The 17,847-nt window shown below is 45.0% G+C and overlaps 1 protein-coding gene across 1 annotated transcript in view; it reads left to right on the top strand.

The window, feature by feature from the left end:
* SYT9 (synaptotagmin 9) overlaps positions 1 to 17,847 on the top strand; it is a 187,175-nt gene that overhangs the window by 54,420 nt on the left and 114,908 nt on the right. Inside the window, exons 2-3 of the mRNA XM_032642080.1 lie at positions 5,026 to 5,380; positions 13,349 to 13,895. Of these exons, the coding sequence (XP_032497971.1) occupies positions 5,026 to 5,380; positions 13,349 to 13,895 (902 nt within the window). The remainder of the gene's footprint in view (positions 1 to 5,025; positions 5,381 to 13,348; positions 13,896 to 17,847) is intronic.

A 17,847-nucleotide genomic window follows, 5' to 3' on the forward strand; every position in this document is an offset into this window, starting at 1 on the left:
ATGGTATATTTTCTGAGTCACTGATGGCTGAAAATGCCGTTCCTTTCTTCTTGTGATAATGTGGCTGGCTGTGGAATTCTAGGGCTACAGTCTCCTTTTCTTAGTTAGACCAGATGAGACCTCAGGCATGTTGGATTCTGGGTACTGCTGCAACCATGCTTCTCCCTCTTAGCCACTATTTTAAACATCTCACTGAGTGTAGGAATTAATTTGCCTCTCGCATTAATTTATGTCACGTGCCATTTATTCTGATGACTCAGCTTGATTGATTAGCCTCTTTCAAGTTGCTGATTTGGCCCATTTGTCCTATGATTTTGTCGTCATCAGTTTATACACTCCTCCCGTTGCTTCACAGTTCAGCGGGACAACTACTGTTCCTCTGTCCATATGCAGTGTAGGTGCTCAAGCTTTGTGCTCCTTGGGCAGTAATGTTGGTCATTCCAGAACAAGTCTTCAGGCTTGCAGGGATCCCTTGGAATCATAGGTGTCCAGCTGGGTGTCTGCTGGATCTAGGGGTGTCATGGTGTCTTGTGTCTGGTGTCCAGGGATAGTGCTGCAGTACCTCATGTCCTGTGGTGAGGGCTAGTAGCCAGCAGAAAAGGGTTCTGACGATCAGGTACCCCACTCCGCATCTTCCCTGGAGGGATGTTCTCCATGGCAGCGCTGGGTACGGTTTCATGCACTGCCACCCCCAACCAGCAACCCCTCTGGGGATCTGGATCACAACTGGGTTACCATTTGCCTCCTTTCATCCCCGAATCACCAGCTGGTTATTCTCTTGCCTCTTTGACAGAAGGACCAATTACACTTTTCTATTCTTCAGAAAAATATCTTTAGAATAATAACTTTTTGATGTCGCTATGTGCTGGGGTTTTTTCCATTTTTATTATAAAATATACATAAATGCCAAAGAATATACACACACACATATATATATGTATAGCATACATGTAGTTTAAAGATCAATGATAAAACAATTGGCCATGTACCTACCACCTAACTTAAGCAAGAACTCCTTTTCTAAATAAAGCTATTGTGTGATTCTCAGTGGATTCTCCCACTCCCTTTCCTGAGGCTGTGGGTCTGAGGTGGGTGGTATGTGTGGCCTTAGTGACTCTGAAGCCACTTTCTAGTAATTCTTTCTGAAAAAAAGAGAAAAGTACAAATAGAGTGTGTAGAGGGCACCCTGAGCTGTAAGTTCCAACTGTTACGCTTAGTGGTTGGTGTGGCTGTGTGGGTCGCTGTTGGTTTCTCCTGGCAGGTGCTCCCTGGCCCCCTGCTCACCTACATGGCCCCTTTGTGTGAATGAGGAAAAGGCCTTCTTGCTATTTGCCAGACATTTTCTGTAGTAACTCTATGGACAAACATTTATCATGACTGTGAATGTGACTAGCGGCTCCTGGAGTTTACAGGCCACAGCCTTAACTCACAGTAAACCCAGAAGCGGTCACAGGGCCCTCCGGTGGGCTGCATCAGATGTACACTGAATGCCTGCTCAGACCAGACCCCTGCTCTCATGGATCCCCCATGACTGGACTTGGGAGCAAGGCGTTTTTGTGGGGTGTGAGCTGGGAGTCAGCTAACAAGCTGGAACCGTTCTTGAGCTGGGTCAGGGCCCTACGGTTACTAGCAGAAGTGGGCCCAGGATTTACCTTATTTTTAGCATGTTGCCAACGCCAAGTAAACCCTGAGAGGCCATGTTGTACCAAGCTGATGACTCCACAGCTCAGGGGGGATTCTAAATGCAGGGTGCCCGTAGTCCTGGACAGTCCTGGGTCAAGTCTCTTGTTGATGTGATTGTTGATACCGCCTCTTTTCCCTCTTAAAAGTATCTTAGTCTTGGACAATAAATTATATGGTCATGTTTATTCGTCAACTTTTTGCCATGGTGACAACCGCCTTTGAGACCCTAGTGACTTAAATAAAACATCAACTATTTACGTTTTGCTCATGGATCTGTGGATCAGTTTCTGCCCTGCCCCAGTCCGTGTGTCAGGTTTAAGTGTGCTCCTCGTTCTGGACTTTGGGCCTACGCCACAAGTCTTCCTTTATGGCACCCAGGCTGAAATATCAGCCCTATTTAAGACCTCTTCTTCTCACAGCAGAAGGTGGGAGCCCAAGAGTCCTCTGGTCCAAGGTGGCATGGGCCACATCTACTCATATTTCATTGACCAGAGCAAGTCACGTGGCCAAGACCAACATCAGGGGGTTTGGATTTATGCTCCTTCCTTGGAGGGGGCACAATGGTGTGGAAGAGTGAATATTTGGTACATAATAATATGTAATTATCGCGTCACACTCCTGAACCTTACTGCCTTCTGCTGTATGCCTCCTCCAGCCTATGCTATTCTCCTAGTGGTGTCTGTGTCAGGACAGTGCTGAAGTGATTAACAGGATGTAGGGAGGGGGTTTTGCCTCTGTTTGGATTACGGAACGTATTAAGGGGTTTCGCTGTGTTGTGGCGCTCTCGTTGGAGGAGGTGGGGGCCGATGTTTGCTGTGGCAGCCTGATTAACTGGGAGGGGCCTCCTGCTTCCCTGTGCCCCCAGTACTACCACCTGTCATGGAAGTTTTCACCGACAAATTTTCCATCCTGCTCTGTGAGCTCTCAGAACCACGTGGAGCCTGTGGCCAAACCGTGCTGTCCTCCCCCTCAAGTTGCGGCTCCATGAGGTGTGATTTCTGGGGCCCTGTACTTTGCCCCCACTGACTCTGTTCCTTGTCCCCCATCCCTGCCCTTTTTGCTCTGCACTTGAGATAGTTAATTTTTATTTTTCCCTCAGTGTCCCTTCATTTGCCTGTCTTAAGTGTTCAGCCCTGATTGGCTTTCCCTTTAAAACAATCCCAGAAATTCCTCCGCATTACTCGTTCACCGATGGATAGAAGGTACCTGGACTTGCTTTCCGTAGTCACATAACTTGCATATCCCATTTCAGTGATATTTAAGGAGAGAAATGAGATAAGCAAAGATTTTGAGCTCAGTTACCCATGCTGAAGCTGGAACCCCCATGTTTCCAAACAGAAACATAATATTGTTTCGCCACAAGGGCAAAGATTGACTGGGAGGCGTAGAGGAGATACGGTAGATCCATCACCAGCCCTGGCAGCTGGCTTTCTGTCAAGAGCAATTTCTCATGAAGAAATTGTTTTATCATGTCATAAGAATGATCAAGTACCTTCAGAGTCATGTTGAAAAGCACACGGACAGTAGGGGGTCAGCTTGACTCCGTAGCTAAGGGACTTGCGGGACGGGTTTGCATGCATAGGCCTCAGCAGAGGCGCAGCCTGCCTCATGTCATGGATTGTCGGTGTGCTGTGGATCGTTGAAATCGTGGCTGTTAGGTAACTGAGTCCTCATTTTCTCCTTCACTAGAATATGAGTCTGTGAAGGTAGGAGTGTGTCTATCACGTTCTCCATGTGTCTCCAAAGCCTGGCACAGTCCCTGGCACGTAATGGACAGCCAGAAAACTTTGGCTGAAGCAATACAAGTATTAATGATGGACAGTAAAGGCAGAACCTGGGGAGAATCCTTGGGGCTCCAGGATGTAATGGAACCCATCAAGGGCAGTTAGGGGTGTCCTTTAAAGGGAGGAGTTTGTAGCACCACAGTGCCAGGAATGAGTTCAGGTCGATGCCTCAGCTTCCCTGGCTCTACTGTAGGGTGGTGGAGGCCTCAAGAGGGTCGGGCTCTGTTCTGAGAGTTGGGTGCACAGCCACTGGACACTGCACTGCCATGGACCCTAGCTGAGGCCATGGGGCTGCGGTCCACGTAGCAGATGTTGTTGCCCCCACCAGAACCCCACTCCGTTAACACTTGAGCACGTACCTGCTGACCTCCAAGGCCAGCCCTGCATTTATTTGAAATGTGAGAATTTTCTGACCACAGAAACTTACTTTGCCACCCATGCTGCAGGTTAGAAATGCCCCTTGAGAGCTGCCCTCAAATCAATGACTGAAGGGGTTGATGTTATAAATAACCCAGTCCCCTGGTCTCTAGCGTGTGGAACCTCCCTAGCAGCTTAACCTCTGGCCTCCCACTGTGGTAACTGGCTTGATAAAGCCCCCCTTAACTGGCTGCTTTCTTACTCCCCTGGATCACTTCCCTACTCTCCTACCTGGATCACTTCCCTACTTCCCTACGTGTGTTTTCTTCACCTTCTAAATAAACCTCTTGCCCTTGAATACTTGTCTCAGTTCTGCTACTGGGAAAACCCAAACTATGACCATCGTCCCCGGGTCCTGGGCACCTGACCACCAGGTGGTGGGTATTCTTGAGGGTTTGGGAGGACTTGAGCTTCATTTTGCTTAGACCGTTGAAAGTTCCTATCAAAAAGAGGGGGGAGAAAGCACTCTGATTTCTCTTGTTTTAAAAAGATGTTACTTGGGCTTCCCTGGTGGCGCATTGGTTGGGAGTGCGCCTGCTGATGCGGGGTACGTGGGTTCGTGCCCTGGTCCGGGAAGATCGCACATGCCGCAGAGCGGCTGGGCCCATAAGACGTGGCCGCTGAGCCTGCACGTCCGGAGCCTGTGCTCCGCAACGGGAGAGGCCACAACAGTGAGAGGCCCGCGTACCGCAAAAAAAAAATATATATATATATATATATGTTACTTAAACAATTCCCAAATTTATATTATACTGCTCTCTGAGATGACAGAGGAATTTTTAAGCACAGTTGAAGCTATCCTGCTCCCGGAATATCGATTTGCATTGCCGAGGGCCAGGGTCTCAGTTGACTTGCAGGGCATTCCTGGTCCCCTGAACGCACCCTGTCTCTTGCTATTGCAGGCTGTTTGTTTCTAAACATGCCTGAGTGTTACATCCTCTGCGCTCGTACCTGAGTCCTCATTGCCCCTGCGTCCTCATTGCCCCTGCCTGAGTCGGGAGACCCAGCAGCATGCCCGGCCTGGCCTTCTGCCATCACTCCTGATGGATGCATGGATGAGAGGGTCTTTCCGCCCGCACCGTGCAGTGGGTGGGCACGGGAGGAGCAATCCCACTGACCTTTGATCTTTGCTTCTTTGCAGATATCTCAGTGAGCCTGCTGACCCTTGTGGTCACTGCCTGTGGCCTCGCCCTCTTTGGCGTGTCTCTCTTCGTGTCTTGGAAACTCTGCTGGGTTCCGTGGCGAGAACGAGGCCTGTTCTCTGGTAGCAAAGACAACAACCAGGAGCCTCTTAACTACATGGACACAGAGACCAACGAGCAGGAGAACAGTGAGGGCTTCCTAGACCCTCCCACCCCTTGTCCAGACTCCTCCATGAAGATCAGCCACACCTCCCCTGACATTCCCCTCTCGACCCAGACAGGGGAGCGGGAGAACTGTGCCCATGGCGTCCGTGTACAGCGCCAAGTCACAGAGCCAACAACCTCATCAGCTCGGTCAGTAATGCCCCCTTCCTTTCTGGATGCAAGGCGAGCACCACCCTGTTCCCTTCTCTTGGCAGCAGTAGCATTGACTAGCCGAGGAGCCTGTAACCTGTCACATGTCCATTAGGTATCAGAGACATGAATATGGGAAAGCTTGATGCTTCCTATATTCCTGTTAGGTTCCTGAGCACTGCTTAGTCTGTACTTAGTTCATAACAACAATAGTTAACGTTGCTAAGGTTTACCATGTCAAGGACTATCTAAGCGCTTCATGTGTATTATTTTATTATCCCTCACAACTTTGTGTGAGATGGATCTTATTATCGTTTTCATCTCACAGAAGAAGAAACTTAAGTCTGGGAGATTAAGAAACAAAGTCATATATTGGTAAGCACCCAGGTCAGGGTTTGAACCCCGGTTCAAACAACACCAGAGCCCAAGTTTTTACCCACTCTTCCGTGCTGCTCTCATAGTGCTATGGAGTTGATTCTCCGTGCCTCTGACCTAGCCTAGCGGTCACACACAGGCTCTCTGTAGAGTCCACACACTGGCTGGGGGTCTTCGTCCATCTCCAGGCTTTGCAAGGTCTCCAGAGTACCCAGGCCCGTTGTCACTCTCTTTCCATGGGCTGGATGCTCTGTGCCCTTGTGCAGTAGAGAAATAATATAGCGCAGTGATTAAGAAGCAAGGGCTCTGGGGTCCAGTGAACTAGTTTTACCTACAAGCATGATATTGGACACGTTATTTAGCCTTTGTCTGTTTCTGTTTCGTCTTGTGAGAGGGGAACGGTGATAGGTGGTTTTGAGAATGAGGTGGTAACGTGTGCATCACATGTGCTCTGCCCAGGCCTGCATCTAGCACCTGCTCCACACCCTGAGCTGCCATTTTGTTTCCAGTGCTGCTATCATCACCATCATCATCGAGACCTGCCTCTCCCAAGGCTCAGATGCGTACAGGTGGCTTTGAGGCCAAGCAGCCAGTTCTGAATCACCGTATATAAAAATTCGCTCTCAATAAGAGACCTCAGGAAAAGAGACCCGGAAAGCAGCTTTCTTTAAAATGAAAATATTTGCTTGAGTGATAGCTGGAGGAACAGCATATGCTGTTATTTGGAAAGTACAAGCACAGTTTGGGTTTTTTTTTTTTTTTTTTTTTTTACATCTTTTTTATTTGTTCTCTAGAAACAGAAATAAGATTTTACCCTTTTTTATGTTAATCAAGTTTATCCTAGAGGCTCTGCTCATTCATGTTAAGTAGGATGGAATATGACAGTTTATAATTTAATTTTTTCAGAAAGCTTTTTTAGCATCATTTCCAATTCTGAATTAGAGAGCTTTACCTAAAATATTCCTCCGTGAGGAAGTGGATGGTTGTTTGCCATTTGATTTAGAAGAAATCCTCAGATTTTATCATTAGGATTTCTCTTCAGATTTAAGACTTAAATATAACTGGAGCTCTGTCTGATGCTGCCGTGGAGTTTGTGCAGTGGTGCAAACGCACGATAAAATCCTTTCAGTACTTCAGTAAGTAGGGCCTTCAGATGGGGTCTCCATTGAAATTGTCTCCTATCTGGTTTGACTCTGCATGTTCATTTTTCTGATCTGGGTTCCATCAGTACAGAGTGATAGTACTGTGTTCTTATTAGATTATAGGTCTGAGGACTCTGCCATAATTCTAAAGAATTGATGGCAATCATAGCACTATAGTTATTACAGTGTTTATCCTAGGAAGATGTATAAGTAACCTGCATATCAAAAAATAGATTTCATGTAAAGCTAAAATCTGTAGATATCTTCACCACTGATTTGTCAAACTGGGTAGAAGGAAAAAGAAAACTAAAAAGAGACAGGGGGGCTTCCCTGGTGGCGCAGTGGTTGAGAGTCCGCCTGCCGATGCAGGGGACACGGGTTCGTGCCCCGGTCCGGGAAGATCCCACATGCCGCGGAGCGGCTGGGCCTGTGAGCCATGGCCGCTGAGCCTGCGCGTCCGGAGCCTGTGCTCCGCAACGGGAGAGGCCACAACAGTGAGAGGCCCGCGTACTCAAAAAAAAAAAAAAAAAAAAAAAAAGAGACAGGGAAGGAATTATCCCTGTAAAATGCATTTTACATTTAGACTTATTCTAGTTTTGGAGTCATGCGATTAAATTTTCTCTTCTGATGGCCAAAACCAAGTTTGGTAATATTTGACTACCATAAGAAAACCAAACTCTTTCCAGCTGCATTTGACCTAATACTGATAATTTGCATCATTTCGCATTTCAGACATTCTTATCTAAATTACTGCTGACCTAGTTTTTTTTTTTTTTTTTTTTTAAACAAATTTCATTTATTTTTGGCTGTGTTGGGTCTTCGTTGCTGCATGCGGGCTTTCTCTAGTTGTGGTGTGCAGGCTTCTCATTGCGGTGGCTTCTCTTGTTGCAGAGCATGGGCTCTAGGCGTGCGGGCTCAGTAGTTGTGGCTCTTGGGTTCTAGAGCACAGGCTCAGTAGTTGGGGTGCACGGGCTTAGCTGCTCCGCGGCATGTGGGATCTTCCCGGACCAGGGCTCGAACCCGTGCCTCCTACATTGGCAGGCAGATTCTTAACCACTGTGCCACCAGGGAAGCCCCCTGCTGACCTAGTTTTATGGGTTATGTCTGGAAATACACGTCTTTGACTCACGGTCTTTCCATAATAAGAAGGGTGTGGTCTTCTAATTCTTTAGGGTTGTGCTATAAACACACACACACACACACAAAGCCTTTTTACTGACAGAGCGGGTAAAATGAATGAAATTTCCTTGATGCTCCAGAACATTTTTAACATTCTTTTTTAAGTAGCATTTTTCATACCATATTTGGGGAAAGGGAGGATACTCTTTGCTGAGATGGCTCTAAACAGTCTGCTCTGCTAGTTATTATTTCTATTCCCTTCTTTCTCATTATGATCTTTACTTTCTCACTGCTGTCACTTTCTTTCTTACTGCTTCCCTCCTGCAGCTGTTATCACTTGTCTCAAAGTTCCCTGGACACCTGCTCAGCCCAGAGCATACAAAGCTTAGACTCCCAGTTAAGGCCTCCCCGCTGTCATGGCGATTGGCACAGCTTCAGCCATGGCATTTGCATCGGAAGTGCCACTGTCATCTGGCCTCTTCAGCTTGGATATGTGTGGCTCCCACCACCGCCTTTTGGAATGTCCTAAAGATGAGCTTTGCTCCATCTTCTAAGAACGTTTCTGGTCAGGATGACTTTCTTTTGTTCTTCCAAGATCAAGCATGTTTGCATTCTGTTTCTGGTTAGCTCAGTTACTATTAGAACCCTCCAAAATTCCTGTTAATTCCTTTCAATTTGGATGAAATCCCTTTTGTATAATGACCTAATATCCTGGGAATGTGGATTTTTTTTTTAGAACTTTTCAATACCAGAACATTTTAGAGGTCTCCAAATATATGAGAGGACTCCAAATATATGAAAATCCCTGGATCCTCAAAATAGAAAGAACCTTGAAAGGCCATCTAATCCATTTCCTGATTCATGTCCCCAAATGAAAGTTCAATCTGGTTTTTTTTTTTTAAGTCTTCTCACATTTCCTTTAAAATACTTCAGCTTTATAAAAATTTCAATTTCCACACCACAAACTCCTTATCAGGTCTGTTAAGGCCTGTGTAATACTGCCACAGTCTGCTTCTGTCAGGTCTCGGCCTCACCTCACAGCCAGGCCACCGTGTGGCACAAACCCAGAGGACCCTGTTAACATGGACTCAGTTAAGAGGCCTTATCCGGAAAAGCTCATCACATTCCATCTACGCTAGCTTCTCTCTTGGTTCCTTCAGTATCCCGGACTTTTCCTGCCTTGGTACCTTCACACATGCTATTCCCTCAGCCTGGAATGCTTTTCCTTTTCCTTTGCCATGCCAGGCTCCTTTGCAGCCTTAATGTCCCTGCTAAAGTGTCACCTCCTCAGAAAGGTCTCCCTCACCACCCTATCTGAAGTGTGTGTTCTTTCCTCCACTCCCTCCCACTCTTTATTTTCCCACAAGTTGCCTTACTTTCACTTCTTCACAGGATTAAAATCTACTTCTAACTCTACGATTGTTTGTTTATTGCCTATACCCCCCTCTAGACTATGAATTCTGTGAGTTCAAAGACCATATCTGCTCTGCTTCTCCCTGTATATCTAACCCCTAGTGCAGCCTCTGGCACATAGTGGAAATTTTCATGAATGACTGACAGAGTACATTCGTCAATATCAGGCCACTTTCCTCGTGTTCTGCTGACAGAAATGGCAAAGCGCAAAAGTATAAACTGGGTAGAGCGTGTAATGGTGTGAAGCCAGTGGAAGGTCACTTGTCCCAGCTCTCACATTCATCAGAGCCTTACATTTAGACTTTTGAGCTTGTCTCTGAATTAAACAATCCTTAGAGTCACAGAAATACTCTGAGAGAATTGAAAGAAGAAGACAATTTGAGTCTTCTAAATTTGAGTCCCATTACTGGCCGCAACTCCAGTAAGTGGCCCACTAGGATTAAGTGCTGCAATTACTCTAGGAGAAGCACAGTTTTATTAAGCTATATATTTTTATATGTTGAGAGCATTGGTTAGATGTAAACATTTAAAACATAATTTTTTGAATTACTCTTTCAGTTATTTCTTCAGATTTTAATGAACTGACAGCTTCAAGAATGGAAGTTGCCTAGACCTCTCTCAACTTCCATGAGACCCTGAAACCAGGTGTAAATGTGTATTTTCTCTACTGAGATTTAATGATCAGAAACTATTATATCCATGGCATTTATATATTTACTCTAGACACACGTATTAAACATTTGCTATGTGCAAAGTTCTGTGTTATGTGCTGGTAGTAAAGAGGGAGAAAGGTTATAGCCCTGGCCTTGAAAGGGGAAATACACAAAAGAGCACCATTTACACATATTAAAGTGCAGATGTTCTCTAGAAGATTAATCTGGCAAGAGTGTATAAGATGCGTGGGATGGGGTGGAGACTGGATATAGGGATCTGGTTCAGACCTGTGATGGTGAGGGCCTGAACTCAATTGGAAGCAGTGGGAATGGAAAGAGGCATGAGATGTGAGCTACTTTAGAGAAAGTGTTGGTGGACATAGGCTCATTTTAGTAACGGGATAAAATATTTGACGATGACACCAAGGTTTCATGCCTTTTTTAACTTGGGGGAGGGTGGGAGCAGGACATGCTTCAGTGTATCCAGCTGCACTTAACCCCGCACCTCCACCGTCCGAGGCCTGATGCCTGCATCTCCATTATCTCACTCACTCTTAAAGGCCTCCGAATCGCAGAACCAAGAAAGCCTCAGATTCCCACTTCCTCCTGCCTTTGTAGCAGTTAACTGTGTCTGTCTATCTGCTACTCCCCCTTCTTCTGTCTGTTGGTGGTTCAGAACAACCCAGCCCTCTCCTCTCCATCACAAGGGAAGATTCCAAGAAGGCCTGTTTCTCCTGTTTCCAAATTTCCGTGTCGTGACTCGAACTTTGTAAAGAAACCTGTCATGGTTCTGAAGTCACAATGTCCTTCTGTCTTTCCTGTCTTTGGACCCCCTGAAGCCTTGTAAACACTGGTGCCCCAAACCAGGGAAGGGATAGGCCAAGTTTCCCCTCTGAGATGGGGTCACTGAGATGAGAGAGGGTAGAAGAGTGTACACTTGTCCATGGTTGCAGGGGAAGTCCAGCGATGGGAGGGATGCTGGAGGTTCTGAGCTCTGGTTCTTAATAGCGCCTGGAATGGAAGATATGGGCGTGTATGAGGTGAAAGCTGCTGGGACAGAAGAGCTGAAGGTCCCATCCTGCTGGAGAGCTGGGAGCCAAGAGGAAAACTTAATTTCCCTGTTGAGGTCTAGAGCATCAGCTGGGAGGCTGAGGCCAGGTTAAGTAAGTAGGCTTGGCTCAAGTGCTGTCTCATCCGTGACAATTTCCCTAGCCAGAGGCCTTCCTCTCTCCCTCTCCCTAACCTCCGGTCAGTTCTTATCCCCCTCTGCCCTGATTTATAGTCAGTGTATGACTATCTACTCCTGGCAAGGCACTTCCTTGAAAGCAGTGACTAGGCTTTGCCCCTCTGTCTCTTCCACCCTACCTGACCCCTTGCTTCACACATTCAAATTTGTTGAATTGCCGTAATGTCCTCTTTCTTAAGATCCAGTGGAGGTAGTTGGCTTCCAGACACCTAGTTGGTCTTGAAGGTGTACTTTTAGTATTTAAATTGCACCACTGACTAACTAGATAGCACTCAGAATGGCCCGTCGTAGGTGGGAACTGACTCCAGACTCAAGTAGGGCCCTTGTTTGAATCCAGCCTGGAGAGAAGAATCAACGGCAGAGGAAGCTGGAGCTGGTACCAGCCACTTATGGCCTCTGCCTATTGCTGGATACTTGCTGCTCCCTGCCAGACCTTTCTGCCCAGAGATCCCAATAGAGCAGGATTAAAGCTCTATTCTAGCACTACAGAGGTTCAGCATCTAGGCAGGGGACGGACCTGGCTGTACTAGTTCAGAGAACCAGTTGTAGGTGCCTAACAGCCTTCCCCTGACTCTCTTCCTCTCCGCTGAAAAATCAGAAGATCCAGAGAAAACTTAAGATGGTGGGTTTCTCTGTAAGAAATTTAAATCCCACGAGAGAAACATTCACACCACACAGTTTTTGCACATGTGGGAATGTGTGTGTCTGGGTGTGGACTGTGTTGGCTGTGACAGGTTCAAGTGACAGCCCGGTGCTTGTGCTCTTGTTGTACCATGTGGGTGATGAGTAGTCAGGAGGGTATTTTAGGATAAAGAGGAATGTTTGGCATCACAGCATCTGTATGACAAGGGAGAATAATTTCAAACACATTTCGGGGCCTCTTAATCCCATTTTTATGTCTTTATTTCATAAAGTAGTCTTAAGAAAGGAAAAGAAGGCAAACTCTGATATTTACTCTGCCTCTTCAACTATTTACCAACCCCTCAGAGACAGCTTGACTGTTCCCTTTCACCTTCTGGTGGAGAGAGGCTATTTTAATTAAGGTTATTGAGAGGCTACACAAAATACAATATAATGGCTCTGAACTCTGAGCTAAAAACAAACAAAAATAACCTTAAAGACAACTTTGTATGTAATGACTACTTCTCTCAGTTTGTGAGGAGCCACACAAGGTAAGGCAAAGAGAATTTCAGGGAAACTTTTAACCCAAACCAATAAGTTTATAGGGTGAAGAGTAGATTCGGATAGCAAATATTTAATTTGCAAATATCAGTTTCCAGCCTTCTCTAACTGAATCCCTATATACATTTATAGTAGCTTACCTTTAACTTTTATACCCTCAGTGTTTGTTAAAGAAATACAACCCTTCCTTCTAATCACTAATCACCCATGAGGTTCAGCAGTAGCACAGCCACGGAGCTGGCACTCGCACCTGTCAGAGTCAACAGAGTCCCCTACAAGCAGACACATCCTGTGACGTACATGTCCAGAAGAGCAAAAACTGTGTTCTCATAATGAAATGATTTGATTTGACCCAGTAAGAATATGCAGCCTTAGTAGGCTAAAAGCCAGTGACAGGAAATTCTGTGTAATTTGGAGGAAGATCCATTCTTTTTCAGATAACACCTAGCTAACTATTTCAGTTTCAGGCTGATACTGTATATCAAGGCGAATAATTTTATTTTTTAAACCAGTTTGTACAAATCTTTACCTCCCACCAGCTGGATAAGCTTCTTTAATGGCATATTAGGCAGTTTAGAAAGTGCATTAAACCTTTAAAGCTCCGAGGTCACATGTAAGTAAGTTCATTTCCTGATGCCAGGCCTCAATTTTGAGCTTCAAGCCTCGGGGAGCAGCTTACTTGCATTGATGAGCATTTTGAATATAGGCCAAAAAAAAGCCCACAGGTCTCAGCTTTTAACAGTGTGTTAATCAGTCTACCTACATCCCAGGCACAAGTTTCTGAAAGACCTGGAGCTAATGAGGTTATAACTTTGTTCCCTCTCGCTCTTCACTCAAGGCATAATTCAATCCGAAGACAACTCAACCTGTCAAACCCAGACTTCAATATCCAACAGCTTCAAAAACAGGAACAGTTGACTGGAATTGGTCGAATTAAACCGGAGTTATATAAGCAGAGGTCACTGGATAATGAGGATGGGAAAAGGAGTAACAGCAAAGCCTGTGGGAAGCTGAACTTCATTTTAAAATATGACTGTGACTTAGAGCAACTCATAGTGAAGATTCACAAAGCTGTCAATTTGCCCGCCAAGGACTTTTCTGGGACTTCAGATCCTTATGTCAAGATCTATTTGCTTCCCGATCGGAAAACAAAACACCAGACTAAAGTTCACAGAAAGACCCTGAACCCTGTGTTTGATGAAGTGTTTTTGTTTCCGGTTCCCTATAATGACCTTGTAGCCCGGAAGCTTCACTTCTCTGTCTATGACTTTGACAGGTTCTCTCGCCATGACTTAATCGGCCAAGTGGTGGTGGATCACTTCTTAGACTTGGCTGATTTCCCCAGGGAGTGCATCCTTTGGAAGGATATCGAATATGTCACCAATGTAAGTCTAACATTTCTTCATTTTGGTTGGGGGAAGGGCGCTTCTCGGTCAGCATGCAAACAGATTACTTATACCTTATTTTATTTTATTTTGGGGGTGGCAGAGTATAAAATTTATCTCAGTGTACTTAGAGCTGTTGCTTCAAACCTCCTTGTACCTTTCCAGAAACAAGTCTTTCACAATATTCATTTTGCAGTTTCCGAGAACTACTCACGGAAGCAATATTAATAACATTCTCCCTTTTCTACTTTCTAATTCTAAGCAATTCCCTAATAGGCATTAGATATTATCTGTCCTCCTTACCTCATTTTCTTTACAGCTTTCTTAGGTTGTTTGTGCTAAGTGGATCCCGGCACCCTATTAACTGTTACCTGTAGCTGAGAGACCGTTGCCTTACTCGCTGAGAGCGTTAAGCTCTTGCCATGTTCTCAGGTCAGCTCAGCAGCATTTCCCACGATCAGATCTTCAGCTTTAATCCCAGACGTGAGAATGATTGGGAAGAGTTGGCACCATATTTCTAAATACAGAATCAAAGTTACAAGGAGGTCCGTCTGAAAAGATCTACAGATATTGGCAAAACTAATCTATACAAGGTCAAATCCTATTTAGAGCTCAGGAGAGAGGGCAGAAGTGCTATGTAACGTTGCCATATACCCATGTTTCCATTTAAACACGATATCGCAGCGGTGATGTTTTTACTCCATTTGCATCCTTTTCACTGTCTGCAGAGGTGTATTGATGCTCCTGAAATAGAAAGGAAAATTGGGCTATCTTAGGGGACTCTGATATTTTAAGGCCACTTGTTTCGTTTCCCTGTCCAGATTGGCTCAGGCAGCTTTGTTAGCTCATCTTCTGCGGGCGATATCGTTCTCTTTCTCTGTCTTGGCATCCAAGACGGCAAGCACCATCATCCTTACTCTGCTCGGATGATGATCTAGCTTGAGTTTGGAGCCCATTTAGTGAAAGGCTCTCACTCTGCTCAGGAAGAAAACACACAAAATCTCTTCCCAGTGACCAAATACCCACACTGATACTCTCTCATCTCAGCCACTTTTGTGAACTGGGGACTCACATTCCAAGGGACACCTTCCCTTCACATCCTATGAGATACCAGTGCCAGCTTTGTCCTGCTACTCAGATAAGCAAAGTGGAACATGGAGTTTTGCTGGCCTTTATCATAATGATGAGGAAAGAAAAGAAGGAGCTGGAAAAGGTGCAGAGAACATCAGATGGTGAAACTAAGGTGATATGGGAGATTGGGGAAGGAACAGATCTCTTCAAACTTAAAAGGTTGTGATATCTGTAAACCCAAAAATGGATGCTGTGGGTGGCAAGGATTGTATCCCAAATCCCAATTGCCAAAATCAGAAGGCAGCTTTAGAAGCTTTAAAGAAACAAAATGGGCAGGCTGCTGATATTAAGGGATGAATGGCTCAAGAATGAACTGTCTCACTGGAGTTCTTACCAAGCCCCCTGAGGTACTGCTGGCCAACAGTGACGAGTGTTGGCAGAGAGAGGTTGGTCATATCATCTAGTGTGTGACATCATTTTATATTTTTTGACTAATGGATTCCGTAAAATAATAGCTGGAGTGGTCATTAGAAATCTCAGCAGGGATCCTGCTGTGAGTTGCGTTCTAAAGACTTTGTGGAAAGAGTAACACTGAGTGCACAGTGGCTGATAAAAATCTGGATAAGGCTGATTCCTGGTGGGCAGGTCTCTTAGATGAGAATATAGAATGACAGCCTGCAGAGACCTGTTGGCCCTGAGATCACTGCCATTGTAGCACTCTCCTGTGACTATGAGTTTTCCATCCAGTGACGGAGAATCCTGGATTTCCACAGAGTTGAGGAGAATGTGAAATTATTTATCAAGGAGGAAAACCAATAAGGCTAAAAGCCTCGAAATTCTCAGTTGTTTCCTCAGGCAAACAATAAATATTCTGAGCATTGATCTAAGCCTTTGGATGGCTAGCAGGAGAAAGGAGGTCCTGGGAATGGAATTACATGTTGTTTCATAATCTGCCATTAAAAAACAATTCCATTTAAAAATTGCTATTTGGGGCTGTTTGTGCTTTTTTGCATGTGACTTTGTACAGAGACTGAAAGTCTGAGATTTACCAAGGTTTCACTTTTATAATATAGCATATATGCCACACAGTGTATATGCTACACACGTACAGACTAATGAGGGAAATTAAAAGAGTAGTCACGACCCATCTCTCAGCTGAAGAGCAGACTACCACCAAGTACTTTGCTGATGACCCCTGGGTTGTCCTCCCCTGTCACATTCTCTCAGCCCATTCCTGCCAAGAGGAAACCACTATCCTGAATTTTATTTGTAAGACAATGTATTGTTCAGTTTTGTCTGTTTCTGCTTTTCATAGCTCTTCTTTGACTTTTTTTTCTCAGTCCACGTTGATCTTGACATTTAGCAATAGAGATGAGTGGAGCTCTGGTTCATGTATTTTCATTACTGTATAAAATTCCATTGTGTTATATACACAAATTAGCTCTCTTGTACTGATGATATTGGGTTGTGATTAGTTTTTTATGATTCTGAATAATACTGCAGAGAACATTTTTATGCACATCTCCTGGTTCACAGATGCATTAATTTCTCTAGGGTGTAGCCCTGATAGAGGAAAAGTACACGTGTTCAAATTTTCTAGGCAATGCCGAGTTCGTTTTTCCACCGTGGCTGTACAAGATGACCCTCCCACTGTGAGGTATGACAGTTACTAATGCTCCACAGTCTCACCAACTCTCGCAGTTGCCGCATTGTTTAATATGTGTGCATGTGCGTGCACGTAAAATGGAATATGATTTGTATATTCTTGGCCACCAAGGTTAACCATCTTTTGATATGTTCATTGGTCATTCACATTTCCTTTCTTGCTAAATGTTTGTTCAGCACTTTTTCTTTTTTTTCCTATAGTTTTCTTTTTCCTGTTGACTGACATATGTTCTTTATATAGTCTAGATGTAATCCTTCGTTGGTTATGTGTATTGCAAACATAGTCTCTTCATTTATAGCTGTCTTTATACTCACTTGATGATATTTTTGATCAATAGAGGTTCTTATGTTTAATGTAGTAAAATGGATCAATATTTTCTACTGTAACTTAGCACTTTTCTGTCTTGTTCAAGAAATCCTTTCTTACCCTATGTCATAAAGATATTTTTCCTATATTTTCTGTTAGAAGGTTAAAAGTTCTGGGGCTTCCCTGGTGGCGCAGTGGTTGAGAGTCCACCTGCCGATGCAGGGGACATGGGTTCGTGCCCCGGTCTGGGAAGATCCCACATGCCGCGGAGCGGCTAGGCCCGTGAGCCGTGGCCGCTGAGCCTGCGCGTCCGGAACCTGTGCTCCGCAACGGGAGAGGCCACAACAGTGAGAGGCCCACGTACCGCAAAAAACCAAACCAAAACAAAACAAAGTTCCGCCTTTCCTAATTATAATTTTAGTCCACCCAGAATCCAATTACATTGTGAAATGTAATATAAGCATCCTGTATTAGCTTAGGCTGCCATAACCAAGTATATAGACTAGGTGGTTAAAGCACCAGGAATTTATTTCTCACAGTTCTGGAGGCTGAGAAGTCCAAGATCAAGGTGCTAGCAGATTCAGTTCCTAGTAAGAGCCTCCTTCCTGGCTTGCAGGTAGCTGCCTTCTTGATGTGTCCTCACATGGTGGAGAGACAGAGCTCTGGTTTCTCTTCTTCTTCTTCTTGTAAGGACAATAATCTCATCATGGGGGCCTCACCCTCCTGATGTCATTTAAACCTAATTACCTCCCAGAGGACCCAAATACCATCACACTGGGACTTAGGGCTTCAACATATGAATTTTGGAGGGGCACAAACATTCAGTCCATAAGACACCCATATTTCTTTTTCTGTGTGGATAACCAGTTTTCTGGCATGTTTTCCCAATAATCTGCAGTGTATGGTCTG

Source organism: Phocoena sinus, chromosome 8 (genome assembly GCF_008692025.1).
Source record: "Phocoena sinus isolate mPhoSin1 chromosome 8, mPhoSin1.pri, whole genome shotgun sequence".
NCBI classification, from domain to species: domain Eukaryota; kingdom Metazoa; phylum Chordata; class Mammalia; order Artiodactyla; family Phocoenidae; genus Phocoena; species Phocoena sinus.